The 20,673-nt window shown below is 37.0% G+C and overlaps 9 protein-coding genes and 1 non-coding gene across 10 annotated transcripts; 6 read left to right on the top strand and 4 right to left on the bottom strand.

Annotated features, from left to right (window-relative positions):
• Gasu_21370 (glutamate-5-semialdehyde dehydrogenase) lies at positions 1–1,510 on the bottom strand. The gene is made up of 4 exons (XM_005706924.1): positions 368–1,510; positions 205–319; positions 94–156; positions 1–34 (listed from the first exon to the last, which is right to left on the bottom strand). The coding sequence occupies exons 1-4, from the start codon at positions 1,484–1,486 to the stop codon at positions 24–26; spliced, it is 1,308 nt and encodes a 435-aa protein (XP_005706981.1). The 5' UTR covers positions 1,487–1,510; the 3' UTR covers positions 1–23.
• Positions 1,511–1,529: 19 nt separating this feature from the next.
• Gasu_21360 (fatty acid hydroxylase) lies at positions 1,530–2,940 on the bottom strand. The gene is made up of 7 exons (XM_005706923.1): positions 2,694–2,940; positions 2,552–2,639; positions 2,269–2,501; positions 2,134–2,212; positions 1,959–2,084; positions 1,799–1,911; positions 1,530–1,747 (listed from the first exon to the last, which is right to left on the bottom strand). The coding sequence occupies exons 1-7, from the start codon at positions 2,774–2,776 to the stop codon at positions 1,693–1,695; spliced, it is 777 nt and encodes a 258-aa protein (XP_005706980.1). The 5' UTR covers positions 2,777–2,940; the 3' UTR covers positions 1,530–1,692.
• Positions 2,941–3,100: 160 nt separating this feature from the next.
• Gasu_21350 (NADH dehydrogenase) lies at positions 3,101–4,235 on the top strand. Its single transcript, XM_005706922.1, has 2 exons — positions 3,101–3,332; positions 3,382–4,235. The coding sequence occupies exons 1-2, from the start codon at positions 3,177–3,179 to the stop codon at positions 4,165–4,167; spliced, it is 942 nt and encodes a 313-aa protein (XP_005706979.1). The 5' UTR covers positions 3,101–3,176; the 3' UTR covers positions 4,168–4,235.
• A 5-nt stretch (positions 4,236–4,240) lies between these two features.
• Positions 4,241–6,115, top strand: Gasu_21340 (T-complex protein 1 subunit). The gene is made up of 3 exons (XM_005706921.1): positions 4,241–4,570; positions 4,628–5,346; positions 5,392–6,115. Exons 1-3 carry the CDS (start codon positions 4,309–4,311, stop codon positions 6,040–6,042), a joined length of 1,632 nt encoding a protein of 543 aa, XP_005706978.1. The 5' UTR covers positions 4,241–4,308; the 3' UTR covers positions 6,043–6,115.
• Positions 6,116–6,120: 5 nt separating this feature from the next.
• Positions 6,121–9,685, top strand: Gasu_21330 (alpha-amylase). The gene is made up of 11 exons (XM_005706920.1): positions 6,121–6,365; positions 6,416–6,935; positions 6,996–7,087; positions 7,140–7,252; positions 7,312–7,437; positions 7,491–7,696; positions 7,755–7,931; positions 7,982–8,054; positions 8,106–8,597; positions 8,660–8,703; positions 8,753–9,685. The coding sequence occupies exons 1-11, from the start codon at positions 6,155–6,157 to the stop codon at positions 9,195–9,197; spliced, it is 2,499 nt and encodes an 832-aa protein (XP_005706977.1). The 5' UTR covers positions 6,121–6,154; the 3' UTR covers positions 9,198–9,685.
• Positions 9,686–9,700: 15 nt separating this feature from the next.
• Gasu_21320 (uncharacterized protein) lies at positions 9,701–10,654 on the top strand. The gene is made up of 2 exons (XM_005706919.1): positions 9,701–9,726; positions 9,768–10,654. Exons 1-2 carry the CDS (start codon positions 9,724–9,726, stop codon positions 9,963–9,965), a joined length of 201 nt encoding a protein of 66 aa, XP_005706976.1. The 5' UTR covers positions 9,701–9,723; the 3' UTR covers positions 9,966–10,654.
• Positions 10,655–12,679: 2,025 nt separating this feature from the next.
• Gasu_21310 (uncharacterized protein) lies at positions 12,680–14,560 on the bottom strand. The gene has a single exon (XM_005706918.1). It carries the CDS (start codon positions 14,541–14,543, stop codon positions 13,353–13,355), a length of 1,191 nt encoding a protein of 396 aa, XP_005706975.1. The 5' UTR covers positions 14,544–14,560; the 3' UTR covers positions 12,680–13,352.
• A 670-nt stretch (positions 14,561–15,230) lies between these two features.
• Positions 15,231–16,434, top strand: Gasu_21300 (uncharacterized protein). The gene is made up of 2 exons (XM_005706917.1): positions 15,231–15,401; positions 15,442–16,434. The coding sequence occupies exons 1-2, from the start codon at positions 15,383–15,385 to the stop codon at positions 15,849–15,851; spliced, it is 429 nt and encodes a 142-aa protein (XP_005706974.1). The 5' UTR covers positions 15,231–15,382; the 3' UTR covers positions 15,852–16,434.
• Positions 15,241–15,357, top strand: Gasu_nc0021. The gene has a single exon (XR_009833487.1). It is a non-coding gene; the product is annotated as a 5S ribosomal RNA (ribosomal RNA).
• Positions 16,435–16,950: 516 nt separating the features above from the next.
• Gasu_21290 (archaeal ATPase) lies at positions 16,951–19,770 on the bottom strand. The gene is made up of 2 exons (XM_005706916.1): positions 18,805–19,770; positions 16,951–18,723 (listed from the first exon to the last, which is right to left on the bottom strand). Exons 1-2 carry the CDS (start codon positions 19,626–19,628, stop codon positions 17,142–17,144), a joined length of 2,406 nt encoding a protein of 801 aa, XP_005706973.1. The 5' UTR covers positions 19,629–19,770; the 3' UTR covers positions 16,951–17,141.
• Positions 19,771–20,673: the final 903 nt, after the last annotated feature.

The raw sequence follows: 20,673 nt of genomic DNA, 5'->3' as shown, positions 1-20,673 counted from the left end.
TTTGCAGTGTCATTTTTTATTCATCATTTCGAGTCTTTTCCCAGTTTGGACGATATTCTGGCACAATAGTCTTATGCATCAGTTGCTTTTCACCTTTAGCATATGGACCAACTGTGTGTCCATTGCCATATAGACGATACTTGTATATCAATAAACCTATATATTAGTGAGAGGAAGAAAAACATTTATGCTGAGAGAATGTACCTTCCAAACCAACAGGACCACGAGCATGAATTTTATTGGTTGAGACTCCAACTTCAGCACCGAATCCATAACGAAAACCATCTGCAAACCTTGTCGAGGCATTGTGATAAACACCCTAGCAAGGATGAGAAAGCAAACAAGAACAATATGACATACAACTTACTGCTGAATCTACTAAAGCAAAGAAAAGGTCTCTAGCTTCCTTGTCTTCAGTAACAATACAGTCCGTATGACCTGAACCATGATTGTTGATATGTTCAATAGCTTCCTTCACATCGCCCACTGTCTTGATTGCTATTGTAAAGTTCAAAAATTCCGTAATGTAATCTGTTTCTTGAGCTACTTCTGCAGTAATACCGTAAGGCAGCGCTTTCATGCTTTCCTCATCGCATTTCATTAGTACTCCACGTTCAAATAATACACTAGCAATCTTTGGAAAGATATTGGGAAGAAGTTGTCGATGTATCAACAATGTTTCAGTAGCATTACAGACTGCCGGGTATTGTGTCTTGGAGTCCAAAACAATATCAATAGCCTTTCGTTCATCCGCATCTTTATCCACATAAACTGCACAAATACCATCTGCGTGACCCATTACTGGAATCTTGGTATTATCTTTAATATATCGAACCAAAGAATTGGAACCTCGAGGTATAACCATATCAATATACTGTTCCAAAGCTAAAAGTGATTTGATCTCTTCTCTTGTGGATACAAGCTGAACCACGTCCGCAGGCAAATTGACACTTTTTAAGGAGTCTTGAATACAACCAACGAGTGCTCTATTGGTGCCTTCCGCTTCTTTGCCTCCTTTAAGAATGACTGCATTAGAGGATTTGATAGCCAACGAAGATATCTGTACGGCTGCATCCGGACGAGACTCAAATATGATGCACAAAACTCCCAAAGGACAAGAAACTCGGTACAACTCAAGTCCTTGGTCCAGTTCGGTAGCCAGTGTTACTTTCCCAACAGGGTCTTCCAGGTTCTGAACGGCAGTAATTCCTTGTAAAAGACTTTCAAACTTCCCTGAACTGGATAGGTCCAAACGCTTCAAAAGGGGAGTCTCCAAGTTTTGTTCTTGTGCGGCTGCTATATCCTTTTGATTAGCTTCCAGAATTGATTCTTTCGCAGATAAAATCTTCTCTTTCATAACTTGTAACGCTTCATTCTTCTTTTTGGTCGAACAACCTTGGAAACTTAACGCAGCTTTCCGTGCTTTTATAGCAATTGCTTCGACTGATGCTTCCATCTGTCTATTGTTGTAGTGATTGCTTGCCATTCCACAAACTCAAAAATTGTATGGAAAATATTCTTTATAACGAGCAGAACGGTGCAAATTTACTAGTGATATATATATATATATATATATATATATATAATAACAAACAATATCACAAACGAACATTTGCAATTCTCTCTTTATCCAATCGAAAAGACTTCTTCAATCATGGATAAAAGTCTAACCACACAAACCTCCTATTTTCCCTAATCTTCCAACTCTTCCGTCGAGACGTGATTTCGCCTCGTTTTTGGAATGTTCCTAATATCCAATCAGAATTGACAACTCCAACTTTGCCAACCATTCACTTACTTGTAGCCATAATGGTAATAGGCTGTATGCAATGCATTGTCCATCAGATTGGTGGAGCCTACACCGTCACTATAACTACAATTATAACGTACATGATGCATGGTATGTGCAACCTTGGAAAGATAAGGAAGAAGAACAATGCAAACCAATTCAAACGTACAGTTGATAAAGTTTCAAAGTAGGGAAAAAAATTGTAACCACTATGTTCATAAAGTCCTCCTATGGCTCCTAAACAAGGAGCCAATGCGTCAAAAAACATATCACTACGAAGAAAAAGCATTGGAACCTTCACATCCATAAATGAACAGCCTCAAATTCGACCTTCAACAGCTTACCAAATAAGGAACAATAATCTCTAAAATGTAGTCAATGACTCCCATATACATACTGGATATTGCAATAGTAGCCTTGGTACTGAAAAAACAAAACTTATTGATGGAATACTATTTAAACTATTGGAGCAAACATACCTATGGTGCAAGTCGTGACCCAAGTGCATAAAACCCCACTTGGAATGCAGCAAAAAGCGATGTCCCAAATAGAAAAGGATATCATGACCCAACGCCATCCACAAAGAATATACAAAATAGACGACGGGACTATAAAGAGCTTCAGTTGTCTGAAACCCTAGTCCGAAATATTGAAAAAGCAACATGGCCGGTAACAAGAGGAATAGTTGGTTAAATAATACTCTCGGTAACAACTATTTCAAATCCTTTAACAAAGTTGCTTTCATATTGCTGCATTTCTTACCTCAAAATAAGATTCATCGTTCTGGAACCTTTGAAACTTGTACCGTTGCAGCAATTGAAAATGGTCACAGAGAGATAAAAGAATACACCTATTGTTTGTAAGCTCCAAAAGTAACAATATTGGCAAACTATATAAAAATTACCCTATATGAAAGAAAATAAAATGTCCAATAAAGCAAACTGCTGCAACAGGCAACGGAACGCCCAAGAACTTGACGAACTGCATAAGTTACGCCAAATTGCTTCGATTGTCAATTGCTGAACGTTCAAAACTCGTGTCTGCGTTGACATTGGCACGTGACTGGGTTTACTGGCAATGGTGTTATGTGGTTTTATAGAGAGAAGCAATAAACTTGTTCTATAAAATAACAAACTATGTTTTATGTTGAAGAATGTGATACTTGGTTAGTATCCAACTAGTTTTCTTGTTAGTCACTTTCCCTGACGATAGAAGTGTGTTGAACAATTCAAGTTCTTGTTGTCTTATGAATATTAGTTGGTAACTTGTCTTGGCTTTTGCTTCAGTTGATTTTTGGTCCCTTCCTTGAGCAATATTCACAAGTTAGTTTTGATTTTCAACTGTTTCTCGCTATATATTATGGTATGCCACATTTGATTTGGGTAAAATGAATCAAAGAATTGTAACAGTTTTTGGAGCCACTGGTTTTATTGGAAGAGAGTTTTTGCGTTGTTTGGATAGAGAGAAAAGGGACTTTTCAGTCGTGCGAATACTATCCAGAAAAAATAAAGACATCTCGTTCTTAGAGGACTTAAACTTGAACGTAAGTATCGAAAGACGATTTTGAGTCAACAGTCAACCCCAATCAAAAGATAGAATATATTCAAGGTTCCATCACCTCCCAGAAAGATGTCGAAACTGCTATTAAGGGGGCAAGTCATGTAGTCAACTTGGTCGGCATTTTGTATCCAACTAGAAATAGTTCTTTTGACTCGATACACCACGAGAGTGTGAAGAACATAGCCCGCATATGTAACAGTGGTAGTGTCCAGCAGTTTGTGCATATATCAGCTTTAGGAAGTTCTTTAGACTCTTCTTCAGAATATGCTAGAACCAAAGCTTTGGGAGAAAAAGCTGCCTTGTCACTGTTTCCTCAATCCACCGTATTGAAGCCATCCATTGTTTATGGACCAGAAGACGACTTTTTCAATCGCTTCTATCGTATGGCCAAAATATCACCTGTACTACCTCTTGTAGGAGGAGGACAAACCCAATTTCAACCTGTATATGTTAGTGATGTTGCACAAGCAATTTTGGTTTGTTTAGATGAAAAACAAAGTGTTGTTGGTGGCAAAGTATATGAACTAGGAGGACCTCACGTGAAAACATTTCGCCAATTATTGAGACTAATGCTCCGTTATTCAGATCCTCCCTTGAAAAGACTGTTGGTTCCTATGCCTTTTTGGCTGGCCAAGACTCAATCTATTGTGTTTGAACTTGCTCATCAGTTATTTGGAGTTGCTCCCATGCTAACCATGGACCAAGTGGAACTCTTAAAAACTGACAATATTGTCACTGCAGGAAGCCTGAATTTGTTAGATTTGGGAATTACACCTAAAAAACTGTCAAAGGATACTTTGTCTTATTTGAAAAGTTGACTTTTGTAAAGGCGTAGGATATTCTCTTTTATAGAGCATTCTAGACGCGGGAATTGTTGTTCATTTCATTACAAGTTTGTCCATCGTTGTTTATTTTGGAGTAGTTACTTTTCTACTACTCGTCGTCGAAAATACTTTATTATGTCTTCTTTGGCAATATATGGTGAGAGACAATCAGGTGAAGATGTGAGAACACAAAATATCACAGCTTGTATTGCGATTGCGAATATTTTGAGAAGTAGTTTGGGTCCCGTAGGGTTGGATAAAATGCTAGTGGACGATATGGGTGATGTTATTGTAACTAACGATGGTGCTACCATCTTGAAACAATTAGAAGTGGAACATCCAGCAGCCAAAGTACTTGTAGAACTGGCACAACAACAGGATGAAGAAGTAGGTGACGGTACGGATGAGTTGACACTTTCTGTTTACCGAACAGATTGTTGAGATATATTTCTAGGTACGACATCTGTAGTATTATTGGCAGCGGAACTTTTGAAAAGAGCAGACGACTTGGTGCGAAGAGGTATTCATCCTACAAATATCATTGCAGGATATCGTTTAGCCATGCGAGAGTCTTGCAGATTCCTTCGCGATACCTTTGCTGTATCTGTAGAGAAGCTAGGAAAGTCTTGCTTGTTGAATACTGCAAGAACAGCCATTTCCTCTAAAATTATCGGATCTGAGATCGACTTTTTTGCCAATCTTGCCGTAGAAGCAGTATTAGCTGTTAAGAGAAAGACCGAAGTTGGAAAATACAAATATCCAATCAAAGCTATAAACATTTTAAAGAAGAGTGGAAAGGGCGCCCGAGATTCTCAACTACTAAAAGGCATTGGTTTGAATGTGACACGTGCTTCTCAAGGCATGCCTTTACGAGTAAGCCCTGCCAAGATTGCCTGTTTAGATTTCGATTTGCGCCGTTCCAAGATGAAGATGGGAGTTCAAGTATTAGTGGAAGATCCTAAAGAGTTGGAAAGAATTCAAGAAAAGGAATATGAAGTAACAAAAAGTAGAATTGAAGCTATACTAAAAGCTGGAGCCAATGCTATTTTTACAACCAAAGGCATTGATGATGCGGCATTGAAATATTTTGTTGAGAAGAATGCCATTGCAGTTCGTCGTGTTGCCAAAGATGATATGAAGCGTTTAGCAAAAGCTACTGGTGCCTCTGTTCAAGTAAGTGTTTGATTCATTTATTAGAGTTGTGAACCTTATTGTTAGTTAACTATGGCTGATTTGGGAGGCGAGGAGAGCTTTGATCCTTCTTTTCTTGGTTCAGCTGAAGAAGTTGTTGAGGAAACCATTTCAGATGACAAGTTTATATTTGTTCGAGGTTGTAAGAATCTTGCTAGTGGAACAATTGTTTTGCGTGGTCCCAATGAATATATGTGTGACGAAATGTCTCGTTCATTACATGATTGTCTTTGTGCTGTTCAAAGAGCTTTAGAAAGCAATTATGTGGTCCCAGGAGGAGGCTGCGTTGAAGCATCGCTATCAATATTTTTAGAAAACTTTGCGACTACACTTGGTGGACGTGAGCAGCTGGCAATTGCAGAGTTTTCTGATGCTCTGTTGGTAATCCCCAAAACACTTGCAGCGAATGCGGCCTTAGATGCTACCGATATGATTGCAAAACTACGTGCTGTTCATAATGCTGCACAGTTAGATTCGAACAAAGGCAATCTTTCACATATGGGTTTGGATTTAGAGAATGGTCATTTGAGAGATAATTTAGAAGCAGGTATTTTGGAACCAGCTATGAGTAAGATCAAGTCTATTCAGTTGGCGACGGAAGCCGCAATTACAATTCTACGTATTGATGATCTCATCAAACTGAAGAAGAAACAAGAAGACGAGTCTGGAGAATATTAGTGTTTTTTTTATATGAAAAGTTTATGGACAATATAAAGCTTATTGTCTTTCATCGTTTATAGCTATTTTTCTATTTTGTTGAATACATTGATGATTTGGATTCCTTCTATCGATGAAAGCAGGAATAGAAACAGCAACACAAAACGAGTTGGAAAACATAAGAAGCGAATGGGGAACAGAAACCTCCCAGTTTCTTGTTTCATCCAGCTCACAAAATGCCCCACTGCAGAGTCGTGGAACTTGGTCCTTGTTTGGTAGAACATATGGCAAGAAGGCTTGTTTTGTACTTTTATTTGGAAGTATTTGCCTAATTATCTTGTTGAGTAAGGCTTTTTCCAGTTGAACTATTAATTCTTTTACTGATACTTGCAAGGTTTCCTTTTTGGGCACAAACAAGAATCCCAAGATCAGTCGACGGAAGACACTTCTTATCCTTCCTCTTCAGACCAGAGTGACAATTCTATGGATGACGTCGATAAGTTGGGATCTATTTATCATAACAGCAGAGATATTGTGTATAGATCTCCAGTTGGTGCAGTTCCTGTCGGTACTATTGTATCTCTTGTTGTTTCTACTCAACAAGACTATATTCGTTATGGATACATACGTCTTTGGAATCACAGAGATAGTAAAGAAAATCGTGTTGATTTGTCTTTTGTAGAAAGCAAAGAGGGAAGAGACTTTTGGATGGGCAAAGTGAATACTAGCATACAAGAAGCCTGGTGTTACGATAAACGAGGTCAAGATTGTACAAAAGGAGGAGAAAGTGGCAATCTCTTTTGGTATCGATTCATTGTTGGAACTCAACATGGAAACATATTGTATTATGAGCAGATGGAAGACTTGTTGGGAGGTTTTGGTCAAGCTTATGAGAATTCTTTGGATAGAAGTTGGTATGTTTTGCTCTGTTTATTTCATATTTGATGGATTGGAATGTTCATAACATTGAAAAGGGTTATTACGGCTTATCGTAACGACTTTTCGACACCTCGATGGCTTCAAGATGCCATATTTTATCATATTTTTGTGGATAGATTTCGAAATGGTACGTTTTATTTGAAGAAAGTTGTCAAAGGAAATGAACATGAGTGGAATAGGAAATGATTCCAATGATCCACAACCTGGAAACTTTTATTATGAAAAACCAATATTCATTCATTCCAGTTGGAACGAGCCTTTGATAACGATGACAGATGAACAACTTAGTCAAGTAATTGCGAGTATTTGGTTGAGAAATGAATTTTATTATTCAACATTATTATGAAATAGGGATTGGCCAGTTTAGAATTTTATGGAGGAGATTTGGAAGGCATTTTGGAGAAATTGGACTATATAAGGAGTTTAGGAGTAAATGTACTCTATTTAAGTCCAATATTTGAGAGTCCATCCAATCACGTAAGATATAGATTGTTGTTATTATACATTATTTTTTTATATGTAATTGTTAGGGATATGATACTATAGACTATACCAAAGTAGCTGAGAAATTTGGTGGGATTGTAGCTTTTCGTAGATTGATTTCTTCTGCCAAAGCACAAGGCTTTCGTATCATTTTGGATGGTGTTTTTAATCATGTCAGTTCTGAAAGTATTTATTTTGATCGATACAATCGTTGGAATGGAGGAGCTTGTCTCAACGCATCATCTCCGTATCGGTATACGAGTTGTTCGTTTGTGTTTGATGCATATATTTCAATTTTGCTCTTTTTATAGAAACTGGTTTGAATTCTTACCTGCTGTGGATGGTCCATGTATTTATTCAAAAGACAAAGATACAGCCAATTTCAAATCATGGTTTGGCATTGATACGCTTCCTGTGTTGAAGTCATCCTTACCTTCTGTTCGTAATTTTATATGGAAAAAGGGAGGAAATGAAAGCATTGCAACGAGGTAATTATATGTTGAGAGTTCTTTTTCTTTTTGTCTTATGAATGTCAAAGGTGGCTTTTGGAAGGTATTGATGGATGGAGATTGGATGTTGCCAATGAAATCGATCCAGGCCTTGATGAACCTGTAAGTAAAACTCATAAGAAAACTTCTTATCTTTGCAAACGCCGTGTCTAGGAAAATGGCTATTGGTCCGGGTTTCGTAGTCAGCTTTTAGAATTGTCACCTGAAACTTATATTGTTGGTGAATATTGGGGAGATTCATTGCCATGGATTGTTGGAAATGCGTGGGATGCTTCCATGAATTATCCACTTGGAAATACGATCATAGGCTTCTGGTTGGACACTTCCTTTTCCGATACCAACCACAAACTGGGTTGGAATCCCGGTCCTATTGAACCTTTGTCACCTTCAAGACTGGATAGACATATTCAAAGTTTTCTCGAAAAGTATCCCCCAATGGTTATTCCGGCAATGATGAACATTCTAGGTTCACATGATACCAATCGTCTTCTATTTATGTTAGATCCCAATACCTCTCAAATGAATCCTAACTTGTACAATCATCCGGAATATGCTTGGGACATTGCAATTCGAAGGTTGATTGCTGCAATATCTTTACAAATGAGTTTGCCTGGTGCACCAAGTTTATTTTATGGAGATGAAGTGGTATGATGCTTTTTATGTAGTTGGATTCTTATGTTTGCTTACATCTGTATGTATCTATCAAGGGACTTGTTGGTATTCCTCGAATAATGGATGATACTTGGCAAAGGTGAGTTAACATTGAGAGACTTTTGAGTTGTCTATATTTTATATGCTAGTGATCCTGCCAATCGTATGCCATTTCCTTGGTTAGATGAGAAAGTCAATAGTGAGCCATATTATCTTCACTTAAAAAGTCAAGAGGCCATGCAAGCCATTTCGAACCGAATCAAACTTGCCATTCAAGCTAGAAATGCACATAGCAGCTTAAGAAATGGAAGTTTTCATACTGTTTCGATAAATGACTCTGAAGGCATTTATTGCTTTCTTCGACATGATGCTATAACTGGAGACTGTGCTTTAGTCGCTTTACGAAAGACAGACTCGTCTGGTACCATTCCATTTCATGTGAATACAGTTCGACAAGAATTGCCTTGTATATTACCCAAGCAGAAATGGAAGAATGTTTTACATAGTGAGCCACAGATAATTGAGGTGGACGACGAAGGTACTCTTAGATTGACGTTGGAATCAGTTAGCGTTTCTATTTTCGTAAAGGTATAAAGACCAAAAGAGAGAATCGGAAACTGTTAGTTTTTGCACAAATATTCCGATTTAAAAGAAATCCGTCCAGAACAAGGACAATTCGTCTTGATCAGCATTTTCATTTTCAAGAGATAGCCAAGGTTCGAGAAAATGATCCATTTCCGGGAAAATCGCTTTAAAAGCTTCCTCGTTTTCTACAAAAGTAGAATTGGGCAATGTACATTCTTTGGTTTGCCACAAGTTTCTCAGCGACAAGTGGCATTGTCTTTGTGGAGAAACCTCTTGTTGATAGTTTTCAACTGTATTTGTTTGTAGGGTTGTTGGTTCAGAACAAGATGATAAATTCCATTGTTGTCGAAATGTTTCTCCAGTTTCAGAGTCGACAAACCTGCTTTCATCAGTTCTCTGTCTTTGTTGAAGATTACTATTCGAGTCGGGTAAGGAATGGCATTGGAGTATTTCTGACTTGTTTTCATCTTTGTTCTCGGGAAGACTTTCATTGTCTTGTTGAGTAGGAACAGACGGAAGTAACGGATCATTAGAGATGGTTATAGATACTATAAGAATAAGAAGAAGATGTTGCAATAGATAAAACTGCAAGACATATCAAAAGAATTGTATTACCTCTTTTCCGAAGCTTATTTAAGGATGGACTTAGGATTCGAGTTTCTTGATGGGACGAAGAAGTTGGACTTGAAGGTCTCTTTTTCCATTGTGACAAGTGCCATGGTGTTGCTGATTCTAAAGTCAAGATATTGCATAGAAGTCTTATTCTCTTCTTTTTGAAGCAGTCTCTCTCGGCTCTTATGTAGGTTTATTCCTGTATTCGATATTATTTACAAAGGCTATATTTGTAGTACAATGAAAGTTTTATCTTACCTTGAGAGTCTGAATTGTGTCTGGTCAATACATTAGGTACATATGTCCTTTTCATCTTTCTTTGAGATAAAGAGAGAAAAGAAATACAGTTTGCAAGTTAAACCAAAATATTTCCGAGCGGGATTTATGTTCGATTTGAAATGACTCGAAAAGTGTGGAGGGGAAATCGCTTTCTGTAAAGATTCTTCCAGATGGAGTTTTGAGCAACCATTTGAAGTGTTTCATTTCATGGGGAATGATTCTTATTTGTTTTTGCACGGAATTTGAAGACATTTTGATATCGTTACATATTTTTTGCAGTTTATTTTGTTAAATATGTCGAAAATTGCAATATCATGGATACGATGCTGATGTAACAAGTGTTCCTGTTTTTTGAGTTTGTGAACATGAAACTTTATTTCTCAAAGACTTGAATGGATTCAATTTCTCAACTGCTGATGGCCATTCCAGATACTTCCTTTTCTTGTTCTTGGGATAGTCGCATCTTTTGAATTGTTGAAGTCTTTTCTCTGGAGTTGGAGATTGTCTATGGATCGTTGATTGGTTGTGCTGATGTGTTGCTGTTAGTGAGAGGCAAGAAAGCTTTGGCACAATTAGAAGAAATAAATAGATCGCCTCTAAATTCCTTTCAAAAAGGCAGCGAAGGAGTTTGAACTTTTATTATGACCTGTAAAAGATTCAATTTGAATTCTTATTATACTATCTCAGCTATTTTTGAAGGTGTTGTTTTCTGCTAGATGATTGGTCTAATTTGAGTTTGACTCCAAAGATAGCGATAAATACAATTTCTCGTTCAAGGAAGGATGAGTTTAGGAACAAGAACCATCCTCAACGAGGACTCGCACTCTTTTAAGTGAACAAAATCAAGACTGTTGTTTGTCGCATCTCTTATTGCAAATCAGAATGCAGGACATAATTGAGAGTTTTGTTGATGCTATTCAGAATGTATCGAAAGTTTGAATAAGGCTTTAGAAAGGGTTAAATTCTTGTCAGTCTCCTTATCTATTGATCGATAAATGAATATATATTTGCTCCTCAAGAATGCATCCATTTACATAGAGCGTCTTCTCCTTTGGAAACTTGACTCATCTTTTTCTTCATAAACATTGTCTCCATTGTAGAAATATTCTTCACACGCAGATTCATATAATACTGAATTGTTCAATTTTTATTTTTTTACATTGTTTGTTTAGCTATTTTTAGTTACTCATGGTTGCACTCTTGACAAGTCATTGTATTGGCTTTGTAGCTGCACAAGGTCCTGTTCTACGAATATGTATTCTCTCTACTTTTCCTAAGCATTTAGTTGCCTTTTATCTTATCCGATACTCTTAGCTCCTTGAAATATCCTCTCAAAAACAATAAAAAGTGCTATCTAAAAGCAAAATCAAATTTGTGGCAGTCCACTCTTCTCATATTCTAGGAGAGATATAGTTTCCTTGCACTACGCTATCATCCTATTCTAGTCCTCAAGAACGAGTTAATTGCTTGTCACACAGCTTTCGAAGCATAGTACGTAGCATGTTCTGAGGAGGATGATTGATAATATGAGCTATGAGAAGGGGACAAAAGAAAAAGTCCTAAACAGGAAAGGTAAAATACTTGATATATAAAGGCAATGTTAAATATTTTTCCATATACCTGAGGAAGCATTCACCGAGCTTCTGCTCGCCAACAAGGAAAGGCACCTTAGTTGCCTTTAGACGACTTTCAGGGAAGGTTTTCCTACTAAAACAAGCCTTCATATTGCGTACTATTGTCTGTTGTGAGACTTGCAGAGATGAATTTTCGGAGCGAACTTGTCCCTTTCCGCAAACTACGATTTTGGAACTATTGCGGGCAACATGAAAGAGCTAAAACAGTCCTAGAGTTACAAGTGGTGAAACGAAAATTACTATCAAGACGACAAACTAAAGCTTCCTGCTGTGTGCGACGAAGCAAACTCTGCCTACGGAATCTCTGTCAGGGGAACTGATAGACTTTATAAGTCTATGTGACGAACAGCCAAAGAACCCGCTTCTACGCCCTAAGACTTTCAAATGTATTATTTTCCCTAAAGCAATCAGCTAGGTTGCTGCTCCTTTGGACAAGAGAGACTTCCAACCGAGCTTAACCCATTCATATTTCGATCAGCTCTTACTACTTCGGTTGACACTTGACTCTCATTTATCTTCTTTCTATCTTTTTAATAGCATTCTGATCACCTTCAACATGTAGAAGAAATAGTTTTGCGGTTGAACTGCAACTTAAACATGGTAAGTTCTTGGAGTGTGCACTGTGTGCTTTATACAAATTACCCAAATTCTCGAAAGACTTTGAATTCAAATGGCCTTTTCAAGTGCCTTTTTTTGTGAGTTATCAGGTCAATGAAGATGAAATCAAAAGTCCAAGTTAGTTCAATCTTGTAAGTTTATCAGCAAGTTTTCTTCAATTTATCCAATTCGGTTCAATGAAAGACAGTAAAACTTTATACAAGGATGGCAATCGCAAAAATAGTATTATTTAAAGCACCTGAAAGAGCAAGGTATTCATCTTGAAAATTTGCCTATCAATGGCTATAATGTATTTCCCTTGTGAACGTTTGATTGTTAAGAATCATTCGAATCTGAAGAAAAGTTCTACAGTTGCCAAACAAGCTTGCGTGACCGAGGTTCTTCTCTATTGCAGGTGTGGCTTGGCTGATGCTCTTTTTTTATGAAAATTTTCCACATATGTTCCATTGAAATAGTTTAATTGATTTTGTGTCCCCTCAGTTGTAATACTTTGGAATCTTGGACTGTTTATGTCTCACTGTCCAATCGTTAGCCTCGAGTTACTTGAGTAAATCTTAAACACGAGAAGCCATTTGAGATAAGAAGTTCTTTTATTAAAAATTGAAGTAGTTTTGATTTTGAAGAGCAGTTCTTTGGTTGTAAAGTCAATAGCTATCAAAGTTGGTTGAATTTCTTTTGATTCATTAGTCGTTTCTTACTGTCTTGGAAGAAGGTTGAGAAGATATTACGTTGGAAATATTTCTTGAGAATTTTTTTTTTTATGTTATTGATGTCTCCCAAGTATGATTGACGACATTTTTATCAAAGTTGTTCAAGTGGATTGATTTTATTGACCTGCTCTGCTTAACCTTACTCCTGTCAGCGACTAACTGCAATTTTGTAGTGATTGCAGTTGCTACCTTTGACAAACACTCGAAACCATACCCAAAAGAAGTGAAACCAATTTTTTTTTCCAAGTCAACTTTTTCAAAGTCGCTCCAATTTTTTTTAAGAAAAAAACTTACTATTAACAAAAGGTAACTTATGCCGTGCTACAAATTTGCAGAAAAACCATTCCATCAGCAGTGTTTAGAAAAGAAAAGCGTACAGAGTCAAGTTGAAAAGGACCAACAGTGGAACAAGACTCAGAGCTATTGGAAGTAGCTGTCACTTGGATACCTTGGCGAAAGAAACTACCAGAAAGTGAACCAAAGTCTCCTCCATTGGAACTAGAACCTTGACTTTGAACACTGCCTTCTGCCTGATCCAAAATACTTTGTGCTTGGCTCAAAGCACTGACGGAGCCTGAGCCTGTACTTGAACCTAGTGCTTGAGACTTGGCACCGCCACTCAACTGACTGGAAGCAGCGTTGGCTCCTGCACTAGAAGAACCACCATCACTTGAAGATGCGGTGGCACTGGATTCCACACTTGCTTGAAACAAAGGCTTTGCACAAGTTAAATTCGTACATATACATTGATCCGATACATTCCAGTAACATTTACAAACATCGTTCTCAATGTGAGCACAAGGTAAACACTTTTCTTTGTACTGCCAAACACAGCTCAAGTTTGTAGAAGCTTTGGCAGTTCCTTGTGCTGCTGCTGAACCACTAGAGCTACTTTTAGCATTGGCATTTGTACTACTTGTCACTCCGCTAGGTCCAGAAGTGCTACTTGAGGAGTCTTTTGCTGCAGCGTTGCCACTTGTTCCTGTAGTGCTTTCTGAACTTGTATTAGGAGTATTACTATCAGAAGCAGAATCCCCTTGTCCACTTCCAAAAGAGGAAGATGAAGTAGTGGTTTGTGAACCTTGAAAGTTCACTCCACTAATATTCTTATCAAAACTGGTTGAACCACTTGAACTTATTGCAGCACCATCTTGACTGGAAGACGCACTAGAACCAGCTGCTGTTGAACTCTTACCATTGTTACCTGCTGTAATACCTTTGGCGTTGGCAGAGCCTACAGAAGAAGATATGGATGAACTAGAGGTGCCTTGAGAAGTAGTAGAGCTGGAATCTTCAGAAGCAGCAGATCCATTTCCAGTAGAATCGACTTGGGAGTTGGATGCGGAGGATTGCTTTCCATCCGTTGAAGAGGAGAATCCTGAAGCTTCTCCATTTCCAGAGGAAAAGGAGGAAGAAAATGTATTTGTATCTGCCATTGCAAAACTAACTGTTAATGCTATTACAAGTATAACGGATAAATATAAACAAAGGTATCTCTTCATGTTTGTCAAAAAAAATATTGGAGACACGAAAAAGAAGAATAGCAATATACGCTTAAAGTTTTTATTTCATAAAGCTATTTAAAGCGTCGATGCTGACGTTTCATTTGATTAGACGTAATCTGGATAATCACAGAATTGTTACTAATTTTGGAAATTCGATGCCGCTTGCATCCATTTGGCAGACAAGTAGGCGATGGGTCCCATGACAATTACATGTTTCTAAATGCAGTCACAGCTAAAAGGAGGAAATGTCGAGGTCACCGTATTCTCCTATTATTTGCAAAATTTCTTGCGATCAGTTGATACTCGAAATATACCTTTTATAGTATCAATAATGGAAGATGGCTATTTATCAAGTACAAATTTATACTTTTTTTATATTGTAGAAACGTTTCTAGTATATCGTGACGAAATTTCTATTCAAAAAAGAGTTGGTTTTATCCATGTTATAAACTTTGGAATGGCTTTTAGTAAGGTTCAAGTTACTTTTGAATGGACGTTGTACAGAACTTTTTTCTCAAATGATATAATGAGAAACGCTTTGGTTATATAAAAAATTCGCAACTTGTGTTTGTATAAAAAACTATTCACATTACAATATTTACTGTTTCTCACACTGGATTCTTTTCTTTGCAATTACTTGTATGAAATAATGTCCATTTGTATAAATAGTATTTAACACCTCTTCCCGATATGTACGGCCATACTAGTGGCACATGCGCCTGAACCCATTTCGAATTCAGAAGCTAAGCGCCCTCAGGCTTGGTTAGTACTGAGGTGAGGGATCACTCGGGAACCCCAAGTGCCGTACGTTTTTTTGTACTGTTTTTTAGGGTTCTATGAAAAGAGAAGCCAAGNGTAAAGAGAAATAGGTGTTTTTTAATTTTTGTTATTATAGAATACAAAAGGAATCAATGTTGGCCAAGGAAACTGATTGTGAAGAAACGGCAACAAAACACATACTTGTCGTTGCAAGTGCAAAAGCAAGTTGAGTTTAACCAGCATTTTTCTTTCGAGTTTAGAAATCTTGAGGATTCCATAAAGCTTGGTCATAAATTGTGTCCTAAGAGTATATTCTCTTTTAATTCTGGTGATAGAGCCTCAAGAAAGAACTTGAATTCAGCAACCAATTCCTTAACGACTTTAAGTGAGCTGGTATGGTCTTCATTTGCAGGACGTTTCTTGTTCGATTTGAGTACCTTTCTCTCTTGTTGTCACATTTCTCTGCTAGTCAAAGTCTTGTGTTCACTTTTGACTAGCATGATAATATTAGATGCAGTGAAAGTTCGCAAAGGTTGCCTGTCATAACAGTAGCGCAATTCATTGACAAGGTTGTTGTATTGAGTTGAAAGTGGTGCCTTGAAAGTAAATTCAAGTATTCCACCGTGCAGAGCAAAGTTGTCTGTGAAGGGTTCTCATTGTATCATATCATGTACTACTCGAAGAATGCCTTATAGTCCCGTCTATGGAATACTTTTTTGTCAAGGCTGTTCTACAATAGCTGAGCAAGGATTCAATTACATTGGCTATCACTAGTCTTTGAAACTTTTACCACTTACGTCCCCTTGAGGCAGTTTTACTAGATTTTATAGTTGGCCTTGGACTCTTCTGCTTCTCAATTGTCAAGGCCATTTTTGAATACATTTCCCTCTTCAAATTCATCAGAAGAATCGTTGTTTGCTGTGGCTTTCATATTGTGATTCAAACCGCATGACGGTCTCAAGAGTGTTGCTATCTAGAATGCATAGGAAGGTTCGAATAAGGCATTGATCGAGAGAGAATCTTTATTCTTCTATAGTCTTTCTGAACCAACATGTCATTTTTATTCAGTACTGCATTTATTTATTTATAGATAATCTGTCATTTTTTTTATAAACATAACATGGTCCTCATATGTATATATGCTGCAACAATATTCTTCCATCCAAATTCTCAACTTTTCAAACATCATTCACGAGACTATGATGACTTGCTCACTTTGCAACAAGAGAAAAACCATTGGATATATTCATAAGAATATGCAGATTCTAAAATTTGAAAGAAAAAGTAAACTTGAGAAGATGTCCAAAAAGGCACAGGCCACATATATGTCCTTGGCATTGCTAGATATAAGTAGAAGTTACTCGACGCATATTTGCAATAAATAGTGAAAAAACTACAGATTCTAGGTATAATAACGACGAAGTAGTTTCTGGATCATTCCTTGCATAGAAACCACAAGCAGATCAAGCAAATTCTTAGTCAGTGGAACTTATGTTCTCAACTTGCTCGTTCAAGTATTCAAAAGCTGACTAGTTTGCATAATTGAGAAGCTTGTGTCTTTACGCTGCCAGCCAAGCAACAATGAGTTCGAAGATTGAGTGCACACATTCTCTCTTTTTAGTTAAACTCAACCAGCGTTTTTCAACACAAAAAACATAGTTTTATTCGTCCGTTTTCATGGAAAATATAAAAGCTTACGAACAGAGATACGCTTTGTTGTTGTAAGCTTCAATTAGAATGAAAGCACAAAGAACTTCTTCTCTCCTCCCTCTTCCACTTTTCACTCTATTTTCTAAAAAGAATGTCCCTCAATAACACAAATTTGAAAGCAGCTGATTATTCTTTCATTTCTGTGTTTTCTTTCAGTAATACTGCAGCTCTTAGAATTTTTTGAATGTATTGCTCTGGTATACCCATCAACTCTAGTGACTTTCTTCGAATCACTTGATGATTATCTCCAAATATACGAGGGAATGTCAAAGCATAACGAGTGGCAACTTCTTCCGGTAATAACGCAGACTTGCAAAGAAACTCTTTCCAGTCAAAATGTGTATTTATACCACTCGATACTTGTTCTCTTCTTGTTTTATCTTTTTTCAGTTGTATAGAACTTTGAAAACCTTCCATTTGCATACGATTCTCCTCATTTGTTCTCTGTCTTATATTTTGAGCCACTCTTGAAGTAACATTTGATTGCTCAGCTTCCAAATATGAAACATATTCATTGGACATCGACTCAAAGAGAGTTTTGCACCATACTGAAAAGTCTTTACTGAACTCTTCTCGGTTTGCTTTCTCAATTTTCCTCAAAATATCGACATTATCTATTCCCAAAAATCGTTCAAGGTTCCTTTGGGAAACAATTATCAATTGCATGCATGATCGACTTCTTTCATTCAAAGTTGACCTAGTAGTAGAATGTTCAGTTACCAAATAACTTGCATCTTCAACAATATTTTGTTCTTCAACAGAGAAACCTACAGATCGATCATATCTAGTACAAACTACCACCACAAACTGAAAACAAAGTTGAACAGATGAAAAAGATTCGTCATTCAAAACGGAAACAACTCCCTTAAAAAATTTTTTGGCTTCTTCCTTAATATTTGCTTTCGAAAATTCAGTTTTGTGATAAAATGTAAATGAAAATCCAACAACATAACGTGTTTGTCCATTATGGAATACAACATATGCATCAGGGCCACTAGAATTGCCATCTTTTGGAACAAAAATACCACAACGTTGTAAATGTTCTCTATAATAGTCAGAAAATGAATCAGAGACATTTCTCAAGATGGGTATATCATAAGATTTTGTAGATTCCATAGAATAAGAAACATTGTCCTGTTCAATAAAAGAACCCTGGAAAATTCCTGGAATAGCAGAATGTACAATAGGCCAGGAATTAGAATGAAGAAAAGTTAATAAGCGAAAACGAAAGATCTTCATAAATACAATTTCAAAGAAGACTCCCTTTGCTGTTGAAGTGTCGGGAATATAACTAAACGGAGATAAAGGAAAGAGTTCAGTAGCCTCACGGAAAAAGTTGTAGTTGCTATGAGCTCTCAATATAAATTCACAACAACCAATCTTGAATTCAATGCCCATATCAATCCCGTCAATTCCACAACTTTCAGAATAAAACCCAAAAGTTGCAAGCAAGTCCATCAAATAAGTTCTCGTTCCACATAGAGTAATTACAAAGTCAATTGGAAAAATTGTTCCGAGCTGATAATTCAAAAGGACAAATTGATATCGAAGAAGGGTTGCGGAATCTAGTATCTCTGGAACAATAAACGTCACCGACTCTAGTAGTACCAAGTGAAAGATTCTATCTAATAAGGGTTCCATATTTTCATCGTTGATAACAGGTTGAGATAAGTTTGCAACTTTCTCTACTAGGGCTAATAAAGTATTTCTTACAATCAACGGAATACCTCCTGTCTTCTTTTTCAACAATTCTACGAATCGATGTTGTAAATCATCGGAGGGCAATAACTNGTCCTTCAAGGACTTTCCATCATAAGTTGCCAGCTCAATATATTTGTTAATATCATGGAGGTTAAAGGGATTCAACCGCAACATATGGAGGGTGACACTACTGGAGCGAGTATCAGACAAGGGGGCTGAGATTTCAGCAGTTCGACCTGCCAAATAGACAATTACCTTCCCTGTAATCAACAAATCACGTAAAATGCGGAAGAAGTTCCGAAAAGGTACATATTTTGGGTCAGACTCGATGAACTGTTTCTTGGTGAGTTCACTATAGTATTTGGTGAGGTAACTCAACTGGCTAAGTTCGTCTATCATCAAAAATAAATATTGTTTCTGAAATTGTTCGAGAAGATACTGGAAAAAAAGAACACTAGGTTGCTTCATCGCCGCGTCCGTGAATTCTACAATTTCTCGGGCAGTCATACCGTTACACTGGGCTGTAGCCATAGCTATGTTATACATCAAAGCCTTTCGAAAACTTGGAAAAGGAGCATCAGAAAAGCTCTCTCCTAGTTGTAAGCTAACTGATAAAGTTTTTTCCGCAAAGTGTTTCCAAGAAAAAATCTTCAAATCAACTTTTCCCGATGAGCTCTTGTTGAAAACCTCCGTCTTCGTCTGCTCTTCTTCTTCGTCGGCGAATTTTTTTAAAAACTCTAAAAAATTTTCTCCAACAAAACTCTTGCCAGCTCCAAAGACCTGAGGGGAAAAGCAAGCTGCAGGACGTACATTGTTCAATTCTCCGTCAACTGAAGAAAACTGGTGGAAATAAGTTCGAAGAATAGAATAAACATCTTCTTTTCTATCTATCAACGGTTCACTCAAACTCATTTTACACGCCGCCAATCCGAAATCAATTCACTTTCAAAGGAGTTGGAAGGACTGTATGTTTTATTGTTCGAGCGATTGCTTTATTTGGTTATTGGTAAAACTCATCTCTTTGACACTTCTAGACTCACAATGACAATAGAGAGAAATCAGGAATATTTTGTTGCTTGTCTCATAACTAGAAACTTTCTTTTACTATAGACAAGAAATAGGTTTCTATGAGTTTTTGTGGTGAATTAGATTGATGGGTACTCTTTCTATGGCTTGTATACTGTAAGAGAGTTTTTCTACTATCTTCCACACTATCTTACACGCAAACTCCTATATACATGTCTCATTAGATACAAGCTTTTTGTAAGTTACAGACGAAATACAGTGGGAAACAGAGAATTGCAGTGAATGGGAAGTCTGTTAGTTTGTAACCGTTCGTAGTACAGTTTATAAATACAAAAATATCTAATTGAATTTGGAGAAGTGTATTATGTAGATTGTCATACTGACTTATCATTAAATACAAGCCATTATTGATGTAATAGCTACACAAGTTGTCTATCCTTTGTTCGACTTTTACCAAGTTGTGAATATGTCTTATAGAAGGACATCAATTAAGGCTTCAAATATAGTAACTATAATCGTTCATTTTCTGCACATCGATGCTGAAAAAAGAGTAAAAGACAGAGCCAAAAAATTGTTTTGCTAAAGAAGAAGCCTTTTATACTTGAGTCAAGGTCGAGTAGTGTACCAACTTGAAAGCTTCAGCAATTCTCCAACTGAAAGCCACTCCATATTGAAGAACTTTTACCCAACATGACTCTTGGCTGAAAGACGTTGTAGTTCCTAAGTTATCGGTCAAGTGATTGTTGTGGAATGACAATACTTGAAGATTGGATATGGTTTCCTTTGACTAATTAGAAACAATTCTGTTCCACTCTCAAAGTTGTCCTTTGCAATGCAATATAAATAGAACTCCTATGTAAATAGTGACTTTCTGAAATAGAAAGTTTTTTTCTCTGTTTGTCACATGGGTAGATTCATTTAAGATGTCTCT

The sequence above is a fragment of the Galdieria sulphuraria genome (genome assembly GCF_000341285.1).
Source record: "Galdieria sulphuraria unplaced genomic scaffold scaf_15, whole genome shotgun sequence".
Lineage (NCBI taxonomy): Eukaryota > Rhodophyta > Bangiophyceae > Galdieriales > Galdieriaceae > Galdieria > Galdieria sulphuraria.
This window is presented reverse-complemented; position numbering and strand designations above follow the sequence as displayed.

Bases quoted from the DNA above. Each gene is read 5' to 3' on its own strand.
- Gasu_21370 (XM_005706924.1), bottom strand. From the start codon at position 1,486: ATGGCAAGCAATCACTACAACAATAGACAGATGGAAGCATCAGTCGAA. The intron at 320-367 runs GTAAGTTGTATG...CATCCTTGCTAG, and splicing joins TTGCTTTAGTAGATTCAGCA to GGTGTTTATCACAATGCCTC. The intron at 157-204 runs GTACATTCTCTC...ACTAATATATAG, and splicing joins TGGTCCTGTTGGTTTGGAAG to GTTTATTGATATACAAGTAT.
- Gasu_21360 (XM_005706923.1), bottom strand. From the start codon at position 2,776: ATGCAGTTCGTCAAGTTCTTGGGCGTTCCGTTGCCTGTTGCAGCAGTT. The intron at 2,213-2,268 runs GTATGTTTGCTC...TTGTTTTTTCAG, and splicing joins GGTCACGACTTGCACCATAG to TACCAAGGCTACTATTGCAA. The intron at 2,085-2,133 runs GTAAGCTGTTGA...ATGGATGTGAAG, and splicing joins AGATTATTGTTCCTTATTTG to GTTCCAATGCTTTTTCTTCG.
- Gasu_21350 (XM_005706922.1), top strand. From the start codon at position 3,177: ATGAATCAAAGAATTGTAACAGTTTTTGGAGCCACTGGTTTTATTGGA. The intron at 3,333-3,381 runs GTAAGTATCGAA...CCCAATCAAAAG, and splicing joins TAGAGGACTTAAACTTGAAC to ATAGAATATATTCAAGGTTC.
- Gasu_21340 (XM_005706921.1), top strand. From the start codon at position 4,309: ATGTCTTCTTTGGCAATATATGGTGAGAGACAATCAGGTGAAGATGTG. The intron at 4,571-4,627 runs GTACGGATGAGT...ATATATTTCTAG, and splicing joins GGATGAAGAAGTAGGTGACG to GTACGACATCTGTAGTATTA. The intron at 5,347-5,391 runs GTAAGTGTTTGA...CCTTATTGTTAG, and splicing joins CTACTGGTGCCTCTGTTCAA to TTAACTATGGCTGATTTGGG.
- Gasu_21330 (XM_005706920.1), top strand. From the start codon at position 6,155: ATGAAAGCAGGAATAGAAACAGCAACACAAAACGAGTTGGAAAACATA. The intron at 6,366-6,415 runs GTAAGGCTTTTT...GATACTTGCAAG, and splicing joins TTGCCTAATTATCTTGTTGA to GTTTCCTTTTTGGGCACAAA. The intron at 6,936-6,995 runs GTATGTTTTGCT...AACATTGAAAAG, and splicing joins AATTCTTTGGATAGAAGTTG to GGTTATTACGGCTTATCGTA.
- Gasu_21310 (XM_005706918.1), bottom strand. From the start codon at position 14,543: ATGAAGAGATACCTTTGTTTATATTTATCCGTTATACTTGTAATAGCA.